General features: G+C 40.5%; 1 protein-coding gene across 6 annotated transcripts in view; it reads left to right on the top strand.

Annotated features, from left to right (window-relative positions):
* RIMS2 (regulating synaptic membrane exocytosis 2) overlaps nucleotides 1-17,056 on the top strand; it is a 345,902-nt gene that overhangs the window by 87,934 nt on the left and 240,912 nt on the right. For 5 of the 6 annotated variants that reach the window (XM_053395466.1, XM_053395467.1, XM_053395468.1 and 2 more), the window contains one exon: nucleotides 10,476-10,744. In XM_053395466.1, the coding sequence (XP_053251441.1) occupies nucleotides 10,476-10,744 (269 nt within the window). The remainder of the gene's footprint in view (nucleotides 1-10,475; nucleotides 10,745-17,056) is intronic. The other variant, XM_053395473.1, reaches the window with a different exon arrangement.

The following is a 17,056-nucleotide window of genomic DNA, read 5'->3' as shown; positions in this document are numbered from 1 at the left end:
TTAAAGAATTGTTTGTGATATAGGGTGTAATCCCAAGTACCTCCTCCTCCTCCTCCTCCAGTGGGACTTTGTGGAGTGACAGGGCCACTGCTTCATCTACAACTCTGCTGTAGGTGGCAGCCACAGCTGAAAATGGGGGAGGGTGGGATGATTGAATCTGGTTGTGACCCAATTGCCGCACTAGCTCCACTGCACTAGTTGGGTAAGTCATTGGTGCCACACCAGCCCTAATGATGTCATGTGACAGCAACACTGGCTTGGCATCCAGCAGATCTCGTGCCAGCTCAGACCTGCCTCTCCCCACCCTGTTTTGGAGCTTTCTGCTGGCTCCCACTATTTGCTAGCTCCCACTAATGAAGATAACATCAGCAGACCTACTGCCTGTCTGCATGTTCAGCTGATGGAAGGGGGAGGTTGGCAGGAGGCTGGAAGAGGTGGGATAAAGACACCTTCACCTAATCCACCCCAGCCCAGTATAACAACTTCTTCTTCTTCTTCTTCTTCTTCATCATCTTCATCTTCATCTTCATCTTCATCTTCTTCTAGCAGCTAAGTGTCGATAGCAATTTTTATTAGGGATTGCAATAGATAGAAAAAATGTACAGTTAATTGACCTGCTGTCTTTCACTCAATTTATTACATTTAAATACTTTGCTTTTCTGAGATATTGCAGAGATTGTGACCATTTTAAAAACTAAAAACTGCCTTTTATTATAAGGAGGAAATGCCATCTCAATTTTTTTAAAAACATATTTCTTTGAAATATTTGGTGCTTTTCTGCTTATAAAACCATCAAGAATAAAATCCAAATCTAATAGATCAAACCTAAAATCCAATTTACGATATGAACAGCAATAGGAGCAGTAAATCAGTACAATTTAAGATATGAATCAACAATAGGAGCAATAAATCAACCAGCCATTAAATACCTGGGAGAAGAGAACAGCCTTAATTTTGTGCCTCAAAGATGACATATTTGGCACCAAACTTGTTTCTGTATGTGGGGGTGTAGCCACAGAAAAAAACCCTATATAGTGGGCACAACCAGTATCTCAGGGACACTTGGAACAGACTTTCAGAAGATGGTGTTAAATAACTGAAAGGTTCAGATGAAAGAAGGTATTTCTTTACATACCTCCTTGCCTCCAGACCACATAGAACAAGGCAGCCATCACAAAAATCATGACTTGATGGACGTATCATTTCTATGGGTTTTATATACCTAATACTGATCTTTTTTTCAGGATATGGACTCTAATGCTTGCTCTATGAACAAATGTACTTATTTTACATGCCTGGATATAGTTGTGTTTTTTTTTTACTGTTTTATGTTTGCATTGCTTGGTTCTGATTGTTTTCTTGTTTTGTACTTACTGAAAATTGAAATAAAAATATTTACTAATATATATATATATATTGTGCACCACCCTCACCATGGCATCAGGGGAATTAGGCTCAAGTGAGTGAGGTGAGCCTGGGACTACTTCTGAACCTGGAGTTAGAGAGAGATGAACCTTTCCCTGCCCTAGAGTTCTACTGAAGCCTGGCATTTGTTTGGGCCCTGCACCTCCTGGGTGAAATTGCAGAGCCATAAAAAGCTGCCTCTTGCCATCTCCAGCTCAAAGCTAGAGGGAGAGCAGAGGCGTGTGAGCTTGCATCTGTGCCCAACTGATCATCTGCAGGGGCAGATCAAGCCCACATACCCCTGCTTCTCCTTTCCAGCTCTGATCTGGATAAGAAAGGTAAAGGCACATGTGCTTAATCATCTTCTGTTTCCTGTTCGGTGCAGATGTAGAATAAGCCTCTGCCTCCTTCCAAGTCTGAACTTTTGAGGAAGAGAGGTGCTTATTTTCTGCCCCCTTAGAGCCAACTTTAGATCTGGAGGAGATTCTTCTCTGTTCATGCTGTGTTTTATTTTTATTTTTATTTTTTTTAAAATAATATTTATTAGCATTTTCAAAAAACAAACAAAAACAAAAAATAAACAGAACAAAAGAAAAATACAAAAATACATAACAAAATTAAACAACAAAAGAAAAATAGAAAAAACACATAAAGTTATCGTTCTTAACCTTATTTCTCAGACTTCCTCACACCTCCCCTTCTTGTATTCCAATTTAAGTTGTCAGTTCAGCAAGTCCTTAACTTATTTCTTTACCTTAACTTATACATTTATTCTAACATACCATTTTTTACTTTACTTCCTTTTTTCCATTTCCTCCATTTATTTTTAACAGTCTTATTTTCAATTAATTTAGAAAAGAAGAAACCAATTTTACCTCATTTAAAACACACATCAATACTTATACCTCATTAGCTATTCTTAAACCTTTTTCCTAAAGTCGACCAAAATTTCCCTTCCACGATTTACCCAATTTCCTTACCACTAATTAAAAGTAAAAGAAAACATATTATCCTTATGTGCCCTTTGGATTCCCAACCTCCACCCACCCTTTTCCCGGTTCCAATCCCCGACCAATGTCCATCAGTCTTTATGTTATTTATTTAACCTGGAGACCTCACATCTGAGGCCCTTTTATCTCTCTCAGTTCCTTTCTGCCGGTCTCTTTGATGGTCCTTAATGTTAAATCCCAAGTCTCGAAGGGGCTCCGGACCAGCAGAGTCCTTGTTGCTTCCAGCCAGTCTTCCATACTTAAAAACAAAGCCTATGGGGGGCTCCAACTTTTGTTTCAAATTTCTTACAGATCCAGATGTCCCCAAGGCTCCAGCTTTCACCTTCCGCAGATTTATAATCCTCAGGTCTTCAGATTTCCTCCAAGGGAGATCTCTCCATTTTCCAGGCTCCCATTCAGACCAGGCTTTCCACATCCAATTTTTATTATCCTTTTTTATCATCATGTCAGGCCTCATATTGTAACTCTCCTTTAGCTCCTGCACGTCTCCTGCTTCTCCTTCATTTTCTTCAAAAACAACACCTTGCTCCATCATTTCTGCACTTTCAGTTTCATTTATTTGTTCAGTTGAATAGGCTTCCTGTTTCAAATCTTTATCCAGCTCAAAGCTGTTGTTTACTGACCGGTGTAGTAGTGATATCTTTGTAGACATAACATTGTATTCATCTTTCAAATTTCCCAAGAGAACGAGCGTTCTGTCCAGTTCTGCTTGGAATTTACATACTCCAGTCATTTTTGTAGTGTAGTATCCCTATTACCCCTCTAGGGGGATTTTAGTTCCTTAATGTTCCTTTCAGCTCGAAACCAAAAGTCCAGTTATTTTGTATCAGCCCTCGTTATTTTCAACAAAGTTATACCAGATGAACCAACAAAAACAGCAGAAACAATGTTCTCTTTTTCCAGCTGGCAACTAGCTGACTAGCAGCTCTCTTGACAGCTGTCAAAATCTTCCATGCAACAGACTTTCTCTTGGGGCGTTCCCGGGTCTCGGGGGGGGTGTGTGAAATTCCAGTCCCCAAATTCTTTTTATCCTCCAGTAAATCCTTATAGTGTCAAAACCGTGAAATCAAGATCTTTTCACTAGAAAACAGGTTCTCTCGACCTTGGTTGCCCAGTCCTTTGCTTTAACTTGTTTACAAAGAGGGGGGGGTGACTTCCTTTTTAGCCCCTTCCCGCTCGTTCCAAATTCAAAATTAATTTTTTCTTTAAAGTCCCAATCTCCGTATTACTCACGGGTTAGTATTTTAGAGTCCAGTCGATCTTGGAAGAAGTTGGCGCTCTCTGTCAATGGCTTGCGGCTTCACTCCGTAGGCGAGGGAGTACTCTCAGCACCACGCCTCACCCTGCCTCCGTTCCGAAGCCTTTAAAAAGGCTCCGTCGCGGATTGGGGGGGCGCAAATGGTGCCCGCCGAGTCTCTGTGTTCACAGGCATCCGCGCCTGTGATTTTAAGGGTCCCCGCTTCGCCGCAGCGGCCAGACCCAGACGCTACGGAGCCGATTCCCTCCGGAGCTCGGAGGGAATCCGCCATTAAACAATGGCGCCAACCCGGAAGTCCCCTGTTCATGCTGTGTTTTAGACACAGCATGTGGTCCAGGACAGTACACAGCCTGTTGGAGAAGTCCGCTCACTCTTCCCGGTGGGCACCATTGTGGGCCGCCATTTCCTCCGCCCACAGAGATCCGACAGGGAAGCCCCAGGGATGGGACGGTTTCCTAAGCAGCAAAGGAAGCTTCTGAGCTGAGCTTGCTGCCTGGGAATGGATCCCACCCGCTTGCTCAATTAGCAAATTGTGAGTGGGCATGGAGGTGGGCCACCAGGGGGCGGGCTCAGCCAGCCCCTCTAATATAGAGCGAAGGCCTGTGGCTGGAACTGCAGCCAGTTTCCAAATGAACTACAAGGGGAGTCCCACATGCAATGCATTACAGTAATCCAACCTGGATGCTTTATTCCTTAGAGGCTATCTGGGTATCCAAAGTGAAATCTAATAGTATCTTAATATGCACATTTGATCCCTAAAGGGGAGTGTAGCCCCTCCATTACTTCACTGGATAGTTGAATCATTTAATATTTGAATAATCTGATTAAAACTTGCAACCTGTGGTTAATTGCTTTGATCATGGAAAGGTGAACAGAGAATTTTAAAGATCACATAATGTTTCTTTGTAGCCTGTTATCATTTGCAAAGGTCATTATTCTATTTGGGAACATTGGTGCCTCACATATAGTGTAGCCACCCCCATAATCCCTCCCTTTTTTCTTTGGAGTAAAATAGTAATAGAGCATAAACTGTAGTTATCACTGGACACTCTTCATAATAACCTAAAAATTGCCTTCCTGAATGAGATCAAAGGTCCATTAAATTCAACATTCTAACTACATTCAGACAACCATCCATGGCTGCATAAGCCTTCTCTCCTCCCATGTGCACTAGTTTATCAGTAAAGATCCTTATTTGTATTAAGGATTATTTCTACAGATAATTTTTAAAAAATCATGTATAGCCATAGCCAATTTTAGACCTCATCACCAATATGCAGTATAGGGTGTATTTCAATGTCACACTCTTCCAATTTTTCCATTTCAGATTGTCAGACAGAACAATCCCCCTTCTTCCCCAGCACACTGTTCTGTGGGTTCTCCTGGCTACCCCAGAGCTATTTGGGGGGGGGGCTGCAGGGGGCACAGCAGGGAGAGAAATGGGAAAGTCTTGTATAAGCAGAAATTCTTCCTCAGAGCTTCTGCTGACAGTGTTCAATAGGTGAATCCTGCCCACAATCTCCAACATATAATATTTGAATTCAGTATACTGTACATCTATACTGTACAAACTACTTGTTCCTTGATTTTAACTTCAGTCTTGCCTGCATCTTTACTGAGATCCTCCAAGTGAATTTAAAGTAGTGATGGAGCTTTGCTTCAAACTTACATCCACTGAAAAGAAAATTTAACAAATGTATTTCTGGAAAATTGTATATTAAAATTGATAAATGGGTGGCTTTTTTAATTTAAAAAATGCCAGGCATTGTTGGCATCTGTCTGTCTTGGGAGATAATGGAGGAGTGTGCCTTTGGGGGTGAGGTCAAGCTGCTGGAAAGTTGCAGCGTCTGCTGTGACTGTAGAGACCGATGTGGGAGAGGCGTGTTTGACTGCAGTTGGGACAGAAGAAGGCATCCAGTTGTGCTGTTGCAGATGCACCATGGCATTTATTCTCTCTGCGCTCCTCCCAGTGGTCATTTGTCCTCTGGTCACTGCTATGGATACATGACTTGACAGCCTGTCTCCAGGCACTGTGGTCATCTGCAAGGGATTCCCACGTGGCAAGGTTAATGTTGCCAGCCTTCATATTTGCAGATATCTTTGTAACACAGAGTTGATCTACCAATTAGCCTGGTGCCAGAAGCCATAGAACACATCCGTGGTGATCCTGCCATCTTATATGTGGATGTGACCAAGCCAGTGTGGACATCACTGAGACAGGAGTGCAAACATGTTGGAATGTGGGCTTGGGAGAGCACATCTTTGTTTGGAATTCTGTCCTGCCATGTGATACCCAAAATCCTGCTGATGCAGTGCATGTGGTGTCGCTTCCTTGGGTTGTAATTTACAACTCACTTCCATAAAGCAGCATGCTCAACATGCAAGCGTGATAGACCTTCATATTGGTATTGGTTGTTGTCCTAGCTGCCTTGACAATATGCTTACCCAGCTCAATGTTGATGGAGAAATTGCTGGTTATGGTGGAACCCAGGTAGACAAAATTGCCTACCACCTCAAGTGTGTGGGGTATTTGCACCATCTTGACCCAAGATGTTGGTCTTTGTCATACTGATAGTAAGGCCAAACTCCCTGCAGGCTTGGGCAAAATGGTCAGTGAGTCTCTGTAGACTCACTGCACTTTCTTGGAGTGCACTGTCAAGGCTGTGTCATCTGCAAACAACATCTCTTGGATAAGGACCCATTGGACTTTTGTCTTGGCACAGAGATGTACCAGGTTGAACAGACTCCTGTCACTCCTTGTTTGGATTTCCACACATTTTTCAGTTGAGCTGAAAGCATATGAGAGCAACAGGGGGACAAACAACCCAAAGAGGGTTGGAGCAAGAACACAGCCCTTTCCACACTGCTCTTTATAGGGAAGGTGTCTGAGGATTAGCCATCATGTTACATGGTGTTGCACATGTTCTTGTGGAAGGACACAATCACCTTGTGAAGCTTAAGTGGACACCCTATCTTGTTGAGCATTGTAAATAATCCTTTTCAGCTGGCGAGGTCCAAGGTCTATGAAGGCAACATTTTTCCTGCAGCTGGTGCAGTGAGAAAATCATGTTGACTGTTGACCTCTGAGCTCTAGAGCTGCAATGTGACTCGAGATAGATCCTGTCAGCTAGTGACTATAATCTGTTGAAAACTACACTGGCAAAGGCTTTCCCAACAGTACTTAGCAGGGAGATCCCACTGTTGTTGCAGTCTTGGTGGTCACCTTTGTTCTTGTAGAAGGTCACAATGCTGGATTCACACATGTCTTGTGTCATGGATCCTTGTTCCCAACACTTCAAGAGAAGGCTGTGGAAGTGTGTCATGAAGGAAGAATTGAAACCGGCTTTCAGCATTCTCCAGGAACAAAGCAATACCAATACTGGACACAAGGTGGTGCTCCAGCCTGTGCCATGAATAGCTTCCTCTCTTTACTATAACATTTTAATGCTTAAGAATGTATGCATGCACGAGGTGTTTGCTTTTTAAAACAGACCACATTATAGGTTCTTTAAAATTTATATATGCACTATAATTTAATCAGGTGTTTTTTTGCTTTAATACAAAAAGTTATAACATAATTAAATTTAAGGCAGCAAATGTATACAACAATAATTTTCTTTCCATACAATTTTGTGTGTTTTATCCATTCATTTATTTCTTTATATTATATATAGACTTCCTTTCACAAAAAAATCTTCACAAGTTAATTTACCGCTGGACAAGGTGGTGGAGGCAGCCTGGGTTTAAATATCCTAGCAGTGGACCAGAGTGAAGCCTTTTGCCTCATTCCTGCTTGCTCCTGGGCGGAGTCCTGTAGCCTGCCCACCCATGATTGGCCAAATGTTGGGCAGGTTTGCACCCACTTCCCAGGCTGGCGAGAGGCCAGTTTCTGGTGTCGCAGCAGCCTGGGAAAACACCTTGCCTCCATGTCCCATGCTGACTTGTGGTGCATGGGGTGCGCCATCCCACATAGGTGTCTGACTCTGAAAGTGAGCATCATTCTCAGGCACCTTCTCTATAAAGAGCACTTTGAAACAGGGCTGTGTTCTCACCCCAACTCTCTTTGGCATATTCTTCTTCCTCTTGCTCTCATATGCCTCCAGTTTGACTGAGGAGAGTATGTACTTTCATTCGAGGACTGATGGGTCTGTTCTACCTGCTACAAAAGTGCTGCAGGTCCTTATCCAAGAAATGTTGTTTGCGGATGACACAGCCTTGACAATGCACTCGGAGGAAGCTCTACAGGGACTCATCCACCAGCTTAATGAAGACCAACATCCTGGGTCAGGATGTCATCAGCACTCCACACATCGGCAGTGGTGACCACAAGCTTGAGAAAAAAGCAAAAAAGGGCAAAAAATAAAAGCAAGCTACACAACTATACATCCATTCCAAAACTCACCTATATTATGTAGAGCTCACCATTCTTCCACTAGTGCTGGATGGATTTGTGGGAGGGTTTATACAAAGTAAAAATGTGGCTATAGTGTGCTTTGCAGCATCATGTGGGTATGTGAGATAAACATTAATGCCTCACAGAAGGAATAGAGAGAATCTGGGCCTATGCCCATGCTTGACAAAGTGTATGAACAAATTGCATAGTGGGACTGTAGAAGTATGCTCTAGTTGCCTGTAGTGCTTCCAAACATTTAATGAACATTTAATGTACAGCATACCTTCACAAATTCCTATGTTGCTGTTGTTTTAAAAAATCCAATAGAACACACAGGATTATCCAATAAAACACATTATCCATTACCGTTCAATATCAGGAGGTAAAGACTGCATGAATGTACATATGGATTTCCAGAGGCATTAGCTGCGTTAATCTACTGCAGAAAAAACAACAGAGAATCTTGTCGGAAAAAATAAAAAAATTGTCCAGTAGCACCTTAGAGATCAACTAAGTTTGTTCTGGGTATAAGCTTTCGTGTGCATGCACACTTCTTCAGATACACTGAAACAGAAGTCACCAGACCCTTATATATAGTGGGAGGGTGGGGTGGGGTTTTCCTCAGAAGGGTAGTAGGAGATGGGTGATTGACTCAATGGGTGTGGTAAACCTGTTGACGACTGTTGTTGTTGTTTAGTTGTGTCCGACTCTTCGTGACCCCATTCCTGTCTTCCATTGCCTCCCGCAGCTTGGTCAAACTCATAATGACTGTTATCAAATACAAATCCAAACTCTTCTTATGACGACTGTTAACGACTGTAATTAGTCCTACAGGAAAAGACAAGTGATAGTATGCAGATGACCAAAAATAGCTTTAGCATATGTAATGAGACAAGAATCCAATATCTCTATTCAGACCAGGTCTCTCAATAGTTTTCAGTTTTAGTGTTGTTGTTGTTTAGTCGTTTAGTCATGTCCGACTCTTCGTGACCCCATGGACCAGAGCATGCCACGCACTCCTGTCTTCCACTGCCTCCCGTAGTTTGGTCAGACTCATGCTGGTAGCTTCAGTTTTAGTAAAAAGTTGTAATTCAGCAACTTCTCTTTCAAGTCTGTTTCTGAAATTCTTTTGTAATGAGACAGCTGCTTTGAGAGCCTGTATTGAATGTCCTGGGAGATTGAAGTGTTCTCCTACTGGCTTCAGTGTCCACACAATGTTTTTGGCATCAAAATGCCAGGCCCCGTTGTCAATGACCCATTTGTGATATGCCATTCCAACCTGGAAACACCCTAACAACTTTATTATAGTATCAACTTTCATAGACTACAGTATATCAGTTGCATCAGAAGTATTACTTGGAGTTACAGGTGTGTAACTCAAACACACACAGTCGAGGGTGGAATTACAAACTGTCAGAAGGAAATGAAACCCAGAAAGTACAGACTGTGATGATTAGGTTATTAAGAGTGACCATAAATACTTCCTGCGTTTCATTTCCTTCTGACTTTGCTGGTTAGAATTTCCCCTCCCAACTGTGTGTGTCTTGAATAATAGAATTATAGAGTTGGAAGGGACCCTCGGGGTCGTCAAGTCCAACCCCCTGCAATGCAGGAATCTCAACTAGCTCATACATGACAGAAGGCCACCCATCCTCTGCTTAAAAATATCCAAGGAAGGAGAGTCTACCATCTCTCAGTGGAGTGTGTGTGTGTGTGTGTGTGTGTGTGTGTGTGAGAGAGAGAGAGAGAGAGAGAGAGAGAGAGAGAGAGAGAGAGAGAGAGAGAACACATTCACTTCACACTATATACTTCCCAGCCCTTTCCCCCCTGCTGGTTAACTCTTCCTCAGCTGGCTAAAGCTTCTCTCCCCTGTGATTCCCATGATGATTGGCTCCATGCTGCTATTAAGTTTTTTCCAATGCTTAATAGTGGCCTACATTTCCCCTTGTGCTGTTCAGCTAATTGGAGAACAGCTGAGAGTGATGAAAAGGGCACTGGAGCCCCGCCTACCCCAGGCCTGCTGCTTGTCTGATCAGTGGGATACTATGTTGTGAGCCATTAAGGTTAGGCAGAGTGCCAGTTCTGAGAAAGAAATATAAAATAGCATGTTTCTACTTAGTGAGCATGCATGGAGTTGCACTGTTGTAAAAACACTTGTTATTTTATTGATGGACTAAGAAGCACCTGTGTGTGATCTAAAAAATGATTAAACACACTGCAAAACTTCTGGGTTAAATTATTTTCCTATATATTTTTGTTAAGATTGTAATGACTATTATGAGGAAGTGGTGTTTAAGAGGCTGTTTCTGGATAACTAGGACTATATTTGGCAGATATTTGGTGTGAAATAGCCTTTGTTTTCCACCTTCTGGGAAACTAATACACATGTCCTCTCTTACTTTATATATAGGTAATGTGGGTATGTAACTCGTGCCGAAAACAACAAGAAATCCTCACAAAATCCGGAGCCTGGTTTTATAATAGTGGAACAAATACACCACAGAAGCCTGATCAAGAAGTTTTTAGAGGGCTGCGTAACGAAGAAGCACCTCAGGAGAAAAAAGCAAAGCTGCATGAGCAATCCATATCAGGGTTGGAACGAGGTAGATCTCAAGGGCTCACAAGGCAAGACTCCATAAACGGCTCAGGAGGGAAGGTAGCAGGTGACACGGCAGACAGGTAAGGAATTGGCTCATTATACTTCAAAAAAGGAGTCGTCACATGTTTATGAGTCATATTATCTTTGCATTTCTTTTTCATGTTTAATAAGTTGTTTTATCTAAGCAGAATATAAAGAAGCATTTATTTTCAGAAGTATTCAAGGTCTGCATTATTATTTCCTTACCATTTATATTGGGATGATTCTGTAAGTGAGCATACACTTTTCTGTAAATTAGGAAGGGCTCCATTTTGCCTTTGTGGAATGAAAAAAGTCCAAAGTTAGGCCATTAATTCTGCAGCATAAATTAGATAAAAGATGCATAAAAATTGGAATTTTCACTAGTTCAAAATGTCAGAGATTTATCTCTCTTTCTACATCTGTGTATGTGCTGAGAGAATGGATTTTATACATCTGAGGCCTAAATCAGAAATACATTAACTGCTCAAAGGGGACTGCTAATCTGCATATTTTAGTTGGGTACAATTTAAATTATTTTTTCTCAAACTGTAGTTTATGAATGTTCTGCACTTATTTCTTAGTGGTCTTCTTACATTAATATATTTCACACTGGTGGAAAATATCTCTAAGCCCTATTAAAATATTGGTATATGTGTCTCGGAATCATACAAGTTGAAAAGCCTAGTGAATTTTCTCATTGTTTCTTGAACTATACTGTACTACTGTTTCCAGCTCATTTACAAATTTACCTATGCTGATATAATGACTTGCAGCAGAATCCTATGCATGTTTACTCAGAAATGAGTCCCATTGTGGTCAGTGCTATTTATTCGCTACTAAGTTGATGGCACAATAGTGTTGAAATTCTGTATCCACTTACTTGGGAGTATGCCCCATTGAACGCAGTGGGACTTCTGACTAGACATGTAAAGAATTTAACTTTAAGAATGGTCATTTGAATTCTCTGGACTTCAAATAGGCATCTGTAGGCTATATGAACTATCTCATGCTCTACATCTAGTTTATAAATAATGCTGACTGTACTTTTAGCTTTGATTAAATTAGATACTTTATCTTTAAAATAACAAACTTTTTCTAGCCTTTCAAATCTGGATTGGCTATTAACACAATTCTAACTATGTTTACTTTGACTTAAGTCCTATTGAATTCATTGGAATAAATGGGGTTAGGATTGTGGCCTTAGATAAATTTTAGCTGTGATTGTCATGAAATAGATTTCTTGAAAAATGTAGGCAAATCAAGCTTTCTTACTAGAACCTACCAGATTGAACTGCTTCTTTGCTCATTGTCCTTTGCTCCATTTTAAATTGGCAGGTCAAATACTGATTGGCTACAAGTGCTCCTTAATTATATTCGTTGTCTTGAGAGACACAACATGGTGTCTGGCAGGTGAATTCATTGTTAAAGGGTGATAGCACAATACCATTCATAGCTAATATTTTTCTTAAATATGTACAGAAGATGGAATCTTGTGGGCTCTTCATTTTTACAAGAGAGACTGCGGAGCTGTCAAGGGTATAATTCTAAGTGCTTTGGCTCAACTATTGTAGGGAGACTGAGACCACAGAACTGTTGTGGGGAGAAACCAACAATGTTTGCTTAAGACCTTCCTAGTACTCTTGGGTACAAATCTCAATATGCCTTTGTACAGACACAGTTGTTAACAATTACAGCTTGGCTCTACTTTGTTACAGAAGTCAGCAAGTGACCACTCTGAGATTGACATGGGAAAATGGATTGAGATTATTTTAGACTGGAAGGTCAACATCAGTAAAACCTTAATTTATAAACCAGTACATTTAGATGATGGATTAACCAATTCTACAGGCAATATGTATTCAAGTAATTGCTATCTAATTATCCAGATTATTTAAGTCTGATTTTAAGCCACTTTTCTTAACGCCCCAGTGCTTTTAGTTGTCCCTTGTGTTTGTTTATTTATTTAAATATTGCATTCATATTCCACCTTTTCTCCAAGGGGGTGTGGGTGGTTCAGCCCCTCCTCATTCAACCCCCACAACAACCCTGTGAGGTAGGTTAGGTTGAGAGGCAGTCACTGGCCCAAGGTCACCCAATGAGCTTCATGGCATTTAGTGTCGCTAGTCTGTGAAACAATCTTCCAGCAGAGATTTCACAGGTGTCCTTGCTTCTGATTTTTGGGTGTCTCTGCATACTTTTTTTTATGATGACAAGCCTATGCAGTTTAAAATTTTGAATGATTGCTCCATACTGCTTTTAATGATTTTCTTATTATATTGCTACAGTGCTTTGATACTTTTTATGAGAGGGTGGTATATAAATATTATTATAAATATGAGAATGGAAAGCTATATCCTGATAACTTGAAACTAACCATGGCTTAAAAATTTGCAGAAGAATAACCCAATCTGTGTGATGCAGGCAGGGGTGGCTAACCCTTGGCTCTGCAGATGCTATACTCTTCACATCTATATTCTCTAACAATTGGCTATACTGGCTGTGGGTGATGGAAGCTGTAGTCCAACACGATCTAGAGGACATCACATTGGCTACTCATAGGGTAAAATCTGAGTTACAATGATGGGAAAAAGTTCAGGATCTTTTGTAATGTAAAATTTGTTGTTGTTTAGTCATTTAGTCATGTCTGACTCTTCATGACCCCATGGACCAGAGCACGCCAGGCACTCCTGTCTTCCACTGTCTCCCGCAGTTTGGTCAGACTCATGCTGGTAGCTTCAAGAACACTACCCAACCATCTTGTCCTCTGTTGAGCCATCTCCTTGTGCCCTCAATCTTTCCCATCATCAGGGTCTTTTCCAGGGAGTCTTCTCTTCTCATGAGAGGGCCAAAGTATTGGAGCCTCAGCTTCAGGATCTGTCCTTCCAGTGAGCACTCAGGGCTGATTTCCTTCAGAATGGATAGGTTTGATCCACAACTAAATGACTAAACAACTAAATGACTAAACAACAACATTTTGCCTTGGGCAGACCCTACCTGGGGTACTGTGTCCAGTTCTGATCACCACTTTTTAAGAAGGATATTGACAAGCTGGAACATGTGCAGAGGAGGGTGTCAAAGATAATCAAGGGTGTGGAAACCAAGCCTTATGAGGAACGGTTGAGGGAATTGGATATGTTTAGCCTGGTAAAGAAGAAACTGAGAGGAGATAATGAAAGCCATCTTCAAATATCTAAAGGGCTGTCACCTATGGAGTAAGATTGTTTTCTCCTCCTGGAGGTTAGATTCAAAGTACAACAAATGGGATTCTGACTAAACACCAGGAAGAACTTTCTGACAGTAGGAGCTGTTCAACAGTGGAACGGACTCCCACTAGATGCTGGACTCACCTTCCTTGGAAGTTTTTAAGCAGAGATTGGATATCATGACTGTTTTAGCTGTGATTACTGCATTGCAGGGGGTGGGATTAGATGACTCTTGAGATCCCTCCCAACTCTACAATTCTATTTCTCTTCTTGTCATTATGAGGGACTTTAATTTGGTATAGTATACAATGTAAACTTGGAATTTAGTACTGCCTGTGATCAGTAGATTGAAAGTTAGATTGTTGTATTCATTTGTTCTAAACTTCTAGATTCTATAAGGTATAAAGAAGCACTAATTCACACAGGGAATGCAGATTATAGAAAAATAAGTAAGAGAAGCTCAGAATCTGGAAGGTAAAAGAATCAAAAGAAAAGCAGGAATGAGCAAAAGGTTTGAGGAACCCAAAAATAAACTTAAATGAAATGGATGTAAATAATGGTTTTGGCTTCAATCATTCCTTGCATCATTTTGTCCACCTAGCTGTGGATGTTGAACTGTTAACCGATAATTTATTGTGTTAAAAATAAGCTCTTGAGTGATATAGAACTAAATATAGATATTTCTTTTCCTAAATGAGGATTTTGGACTCTTGGTTCCTGATAGTCACAACATGCTTTGTCAGTCTGTTCTTGTCTCAGAGCCAAATAGCTTACCTATCATTCTGGCTCATTTTAAATATACACATCACATGCAGAGTCACTATCTCTATAGTTGAACAAATAACAAAAAAGGAGCTAATGTAAATAATAAATGGAGACAGAACACAAATAATATTTCATTACTACTTGCATGGAGCATTATGGAGCACCTTTAAATAATAGAGAGAGAGCGAGAGAGAGCAGGGCTTTAGTTTCTCTTATATACAAGATTAAGAGACGGTGGTCTCTTTTGGATGTAATGCTAAAACATGGTTTAGTGTTACGAAAGTGAGCTGCAGCTAATCTTGATCTTGCATACACCCTTCCTTCCTTCCTCCCTTCCTTCCTTCCATGTGTCCACAAGGTGGAGTCTAGCAAATTTTGCTTCGATTCTAGGTTAACCAATCTGTCCCGACATCTGAATGTAGACAAACTGTGATCAGTTTTAAATATGACATGTTGAAAGAAACCAGTATCATGGTTTATAAAGCTAGGTTATTTCATTTAGTTGTAGTTAAGATTATTCATAGTTAAAAATGGCTAAATCATGGCTAATCTAAAACAAGAATGAAAGCTTATGTGTTTCTTGCAGCTGTGCTAGCAAAGGAGAAGGTGAGTATGTGTGTGTTTGTGCACATGACCCAGAGGCTCACTGCAACTCATTCTTACAATGATAAACCAGAGTTTACCTATGAATGCATCCAGTGACTTATCCAATGCCCTCTGGAAAGCTTCATAACTTACTAGGAATACAAAGAATGCAAGATAGCTAGATAGCAGATAGATATAACATATATGCTGGTCCCACTCTATGAATGCTTGCTGTGAGACTTATCTGAACACAGGGAATCCAAACATTGCTATATGCACTGCAGATTCCGTGTTCGGGAATGCATTATAAATTTCCCCATAGGATTAAATGGAAATTGTTGACTTGTTATGAGAACAGAAATCATTGACTCGTTATGTGAATTTTCGCCTAACAAGTGATTTCCAGGGAACACATTGTATTCATAAAGTGGGAACTGCATACATGCCAGATTACCACGCATAGCCATGTGAGAACTGCTAATCTTTTAGGGTCAAACAACAATTTGTTGAAAAACAAATCAGTCTTGGGAGGAAACACAAAAAATGGCAAGCTTTACATTTATGATGGAAGTGAGTCAGGAAATATAAAGGTGAAAGGAAGTCTCATAATTTATCATGAATCAAATTAAGCTTGAGAGAGGGGGAAAAATCTGGTGAGAATAGATTGTCTTAATTGGAATTTGAGAGATGGTGAATGAGATATCAGTTCGGTATCCTAAACCTGGAGGATGCCTCAGTCATATGTTTTTCACATCAATTTTTAAAGCAGAACTAGGAGTGGAACTTCCATTTTTCACTTAGTCTCCAAAAGGTTTAATTAACTTGAAGTGTTCAGAATTAAAATATTTTCTTTGCTTTCCTGTTGTATTGCTACTATTTAATATATATTAAATACTAGCAGTGAGTCGTGTGCTTTACAGAAAAGAGAAGTTGTAGTCTTATATTAGACAAGATGGGTAGTGCAGATGGTTGAGGGGAGAGGGAGTTCAGAATGGAGGCAAAAATAAGTTTATTTTCTAAAGAGATATCATGCCACATAGCTCCATAGAGCCCTCAGGTCAGAATGGAATATTAAAAAGCCTAGCAAACAACTAGTTCTTTCCTAAACAATTACAAACAGGAGACCAGTTAATATGTGTTTCAGAAGCAAAATTTCCCTAAAATTGTTTTGATGAAACTGTGCAGTCAAGTTGATAAATACTGTATTTTAAGTGCTTGCAAGATTAAATATGGGATAATATGTGTTTCTAGCTATTCAGTCTTGGCAAAGAAAAAAGGATAGCATTTCCAGTATTGCAAAGGCTGCTCATGACAAGCCATTATTGCTTACCATTTATAACTTCAGCAAGACCTTGCTAATCCTGAAGCAGGCAAACATCCATCCTAACAGATGGACATGACTCTGGGGTGCCCATTGGCACTCTATGCATAGGAAATGTGTGGTTGTGATAATCATGTACAAATGATGAAATAGCTATTTATTCTCAGATAAAAGAGGAAAATGACACATGTTATTATAAGCCAAATTTTGAGAGATGCTGATTCCGCCTCACCTTTCTGAATAAAATCTCAAAGTACCTTAAAAAAAAGAAAAGTTAGCAAGACAGAAAGAGTTGTTTAGTGGGCCACATCATATGCACAATGCACAGAAACAGAAATATATGTCTCATGTGTCCTACACCAGTGGTTCCCAATCCTGCCCCACAGACCACCTGAAAATTGCTGTGGGTCTTGGCAGAGCACTTGGTGATTTTTCTGCCTGTTGTAGCAATTGTTGTGCTAGATGCTATATGATCCTTAGTCCAAATCACGTCTGTA

The sequence above is a fragment of the Podarcis raffonei genome, chromosome 7 (genome assembly GCF_027172205.1).
Source record: "Podarcis raffonei isolate rPodRaf1 chromosome 7, rPodRaf1.pri, whole genome shotgun sequence".
NCBI lineage: Eukaryota > Metazoa > Chordata > Lepidosauria > Squamata > Lacertidae > Podarcis > Podarcis raffonei.
Note: the sequence above shows the minus strand (reverse complement) of the source record. Positions and strands in the feature narration are given on the sequence as shown.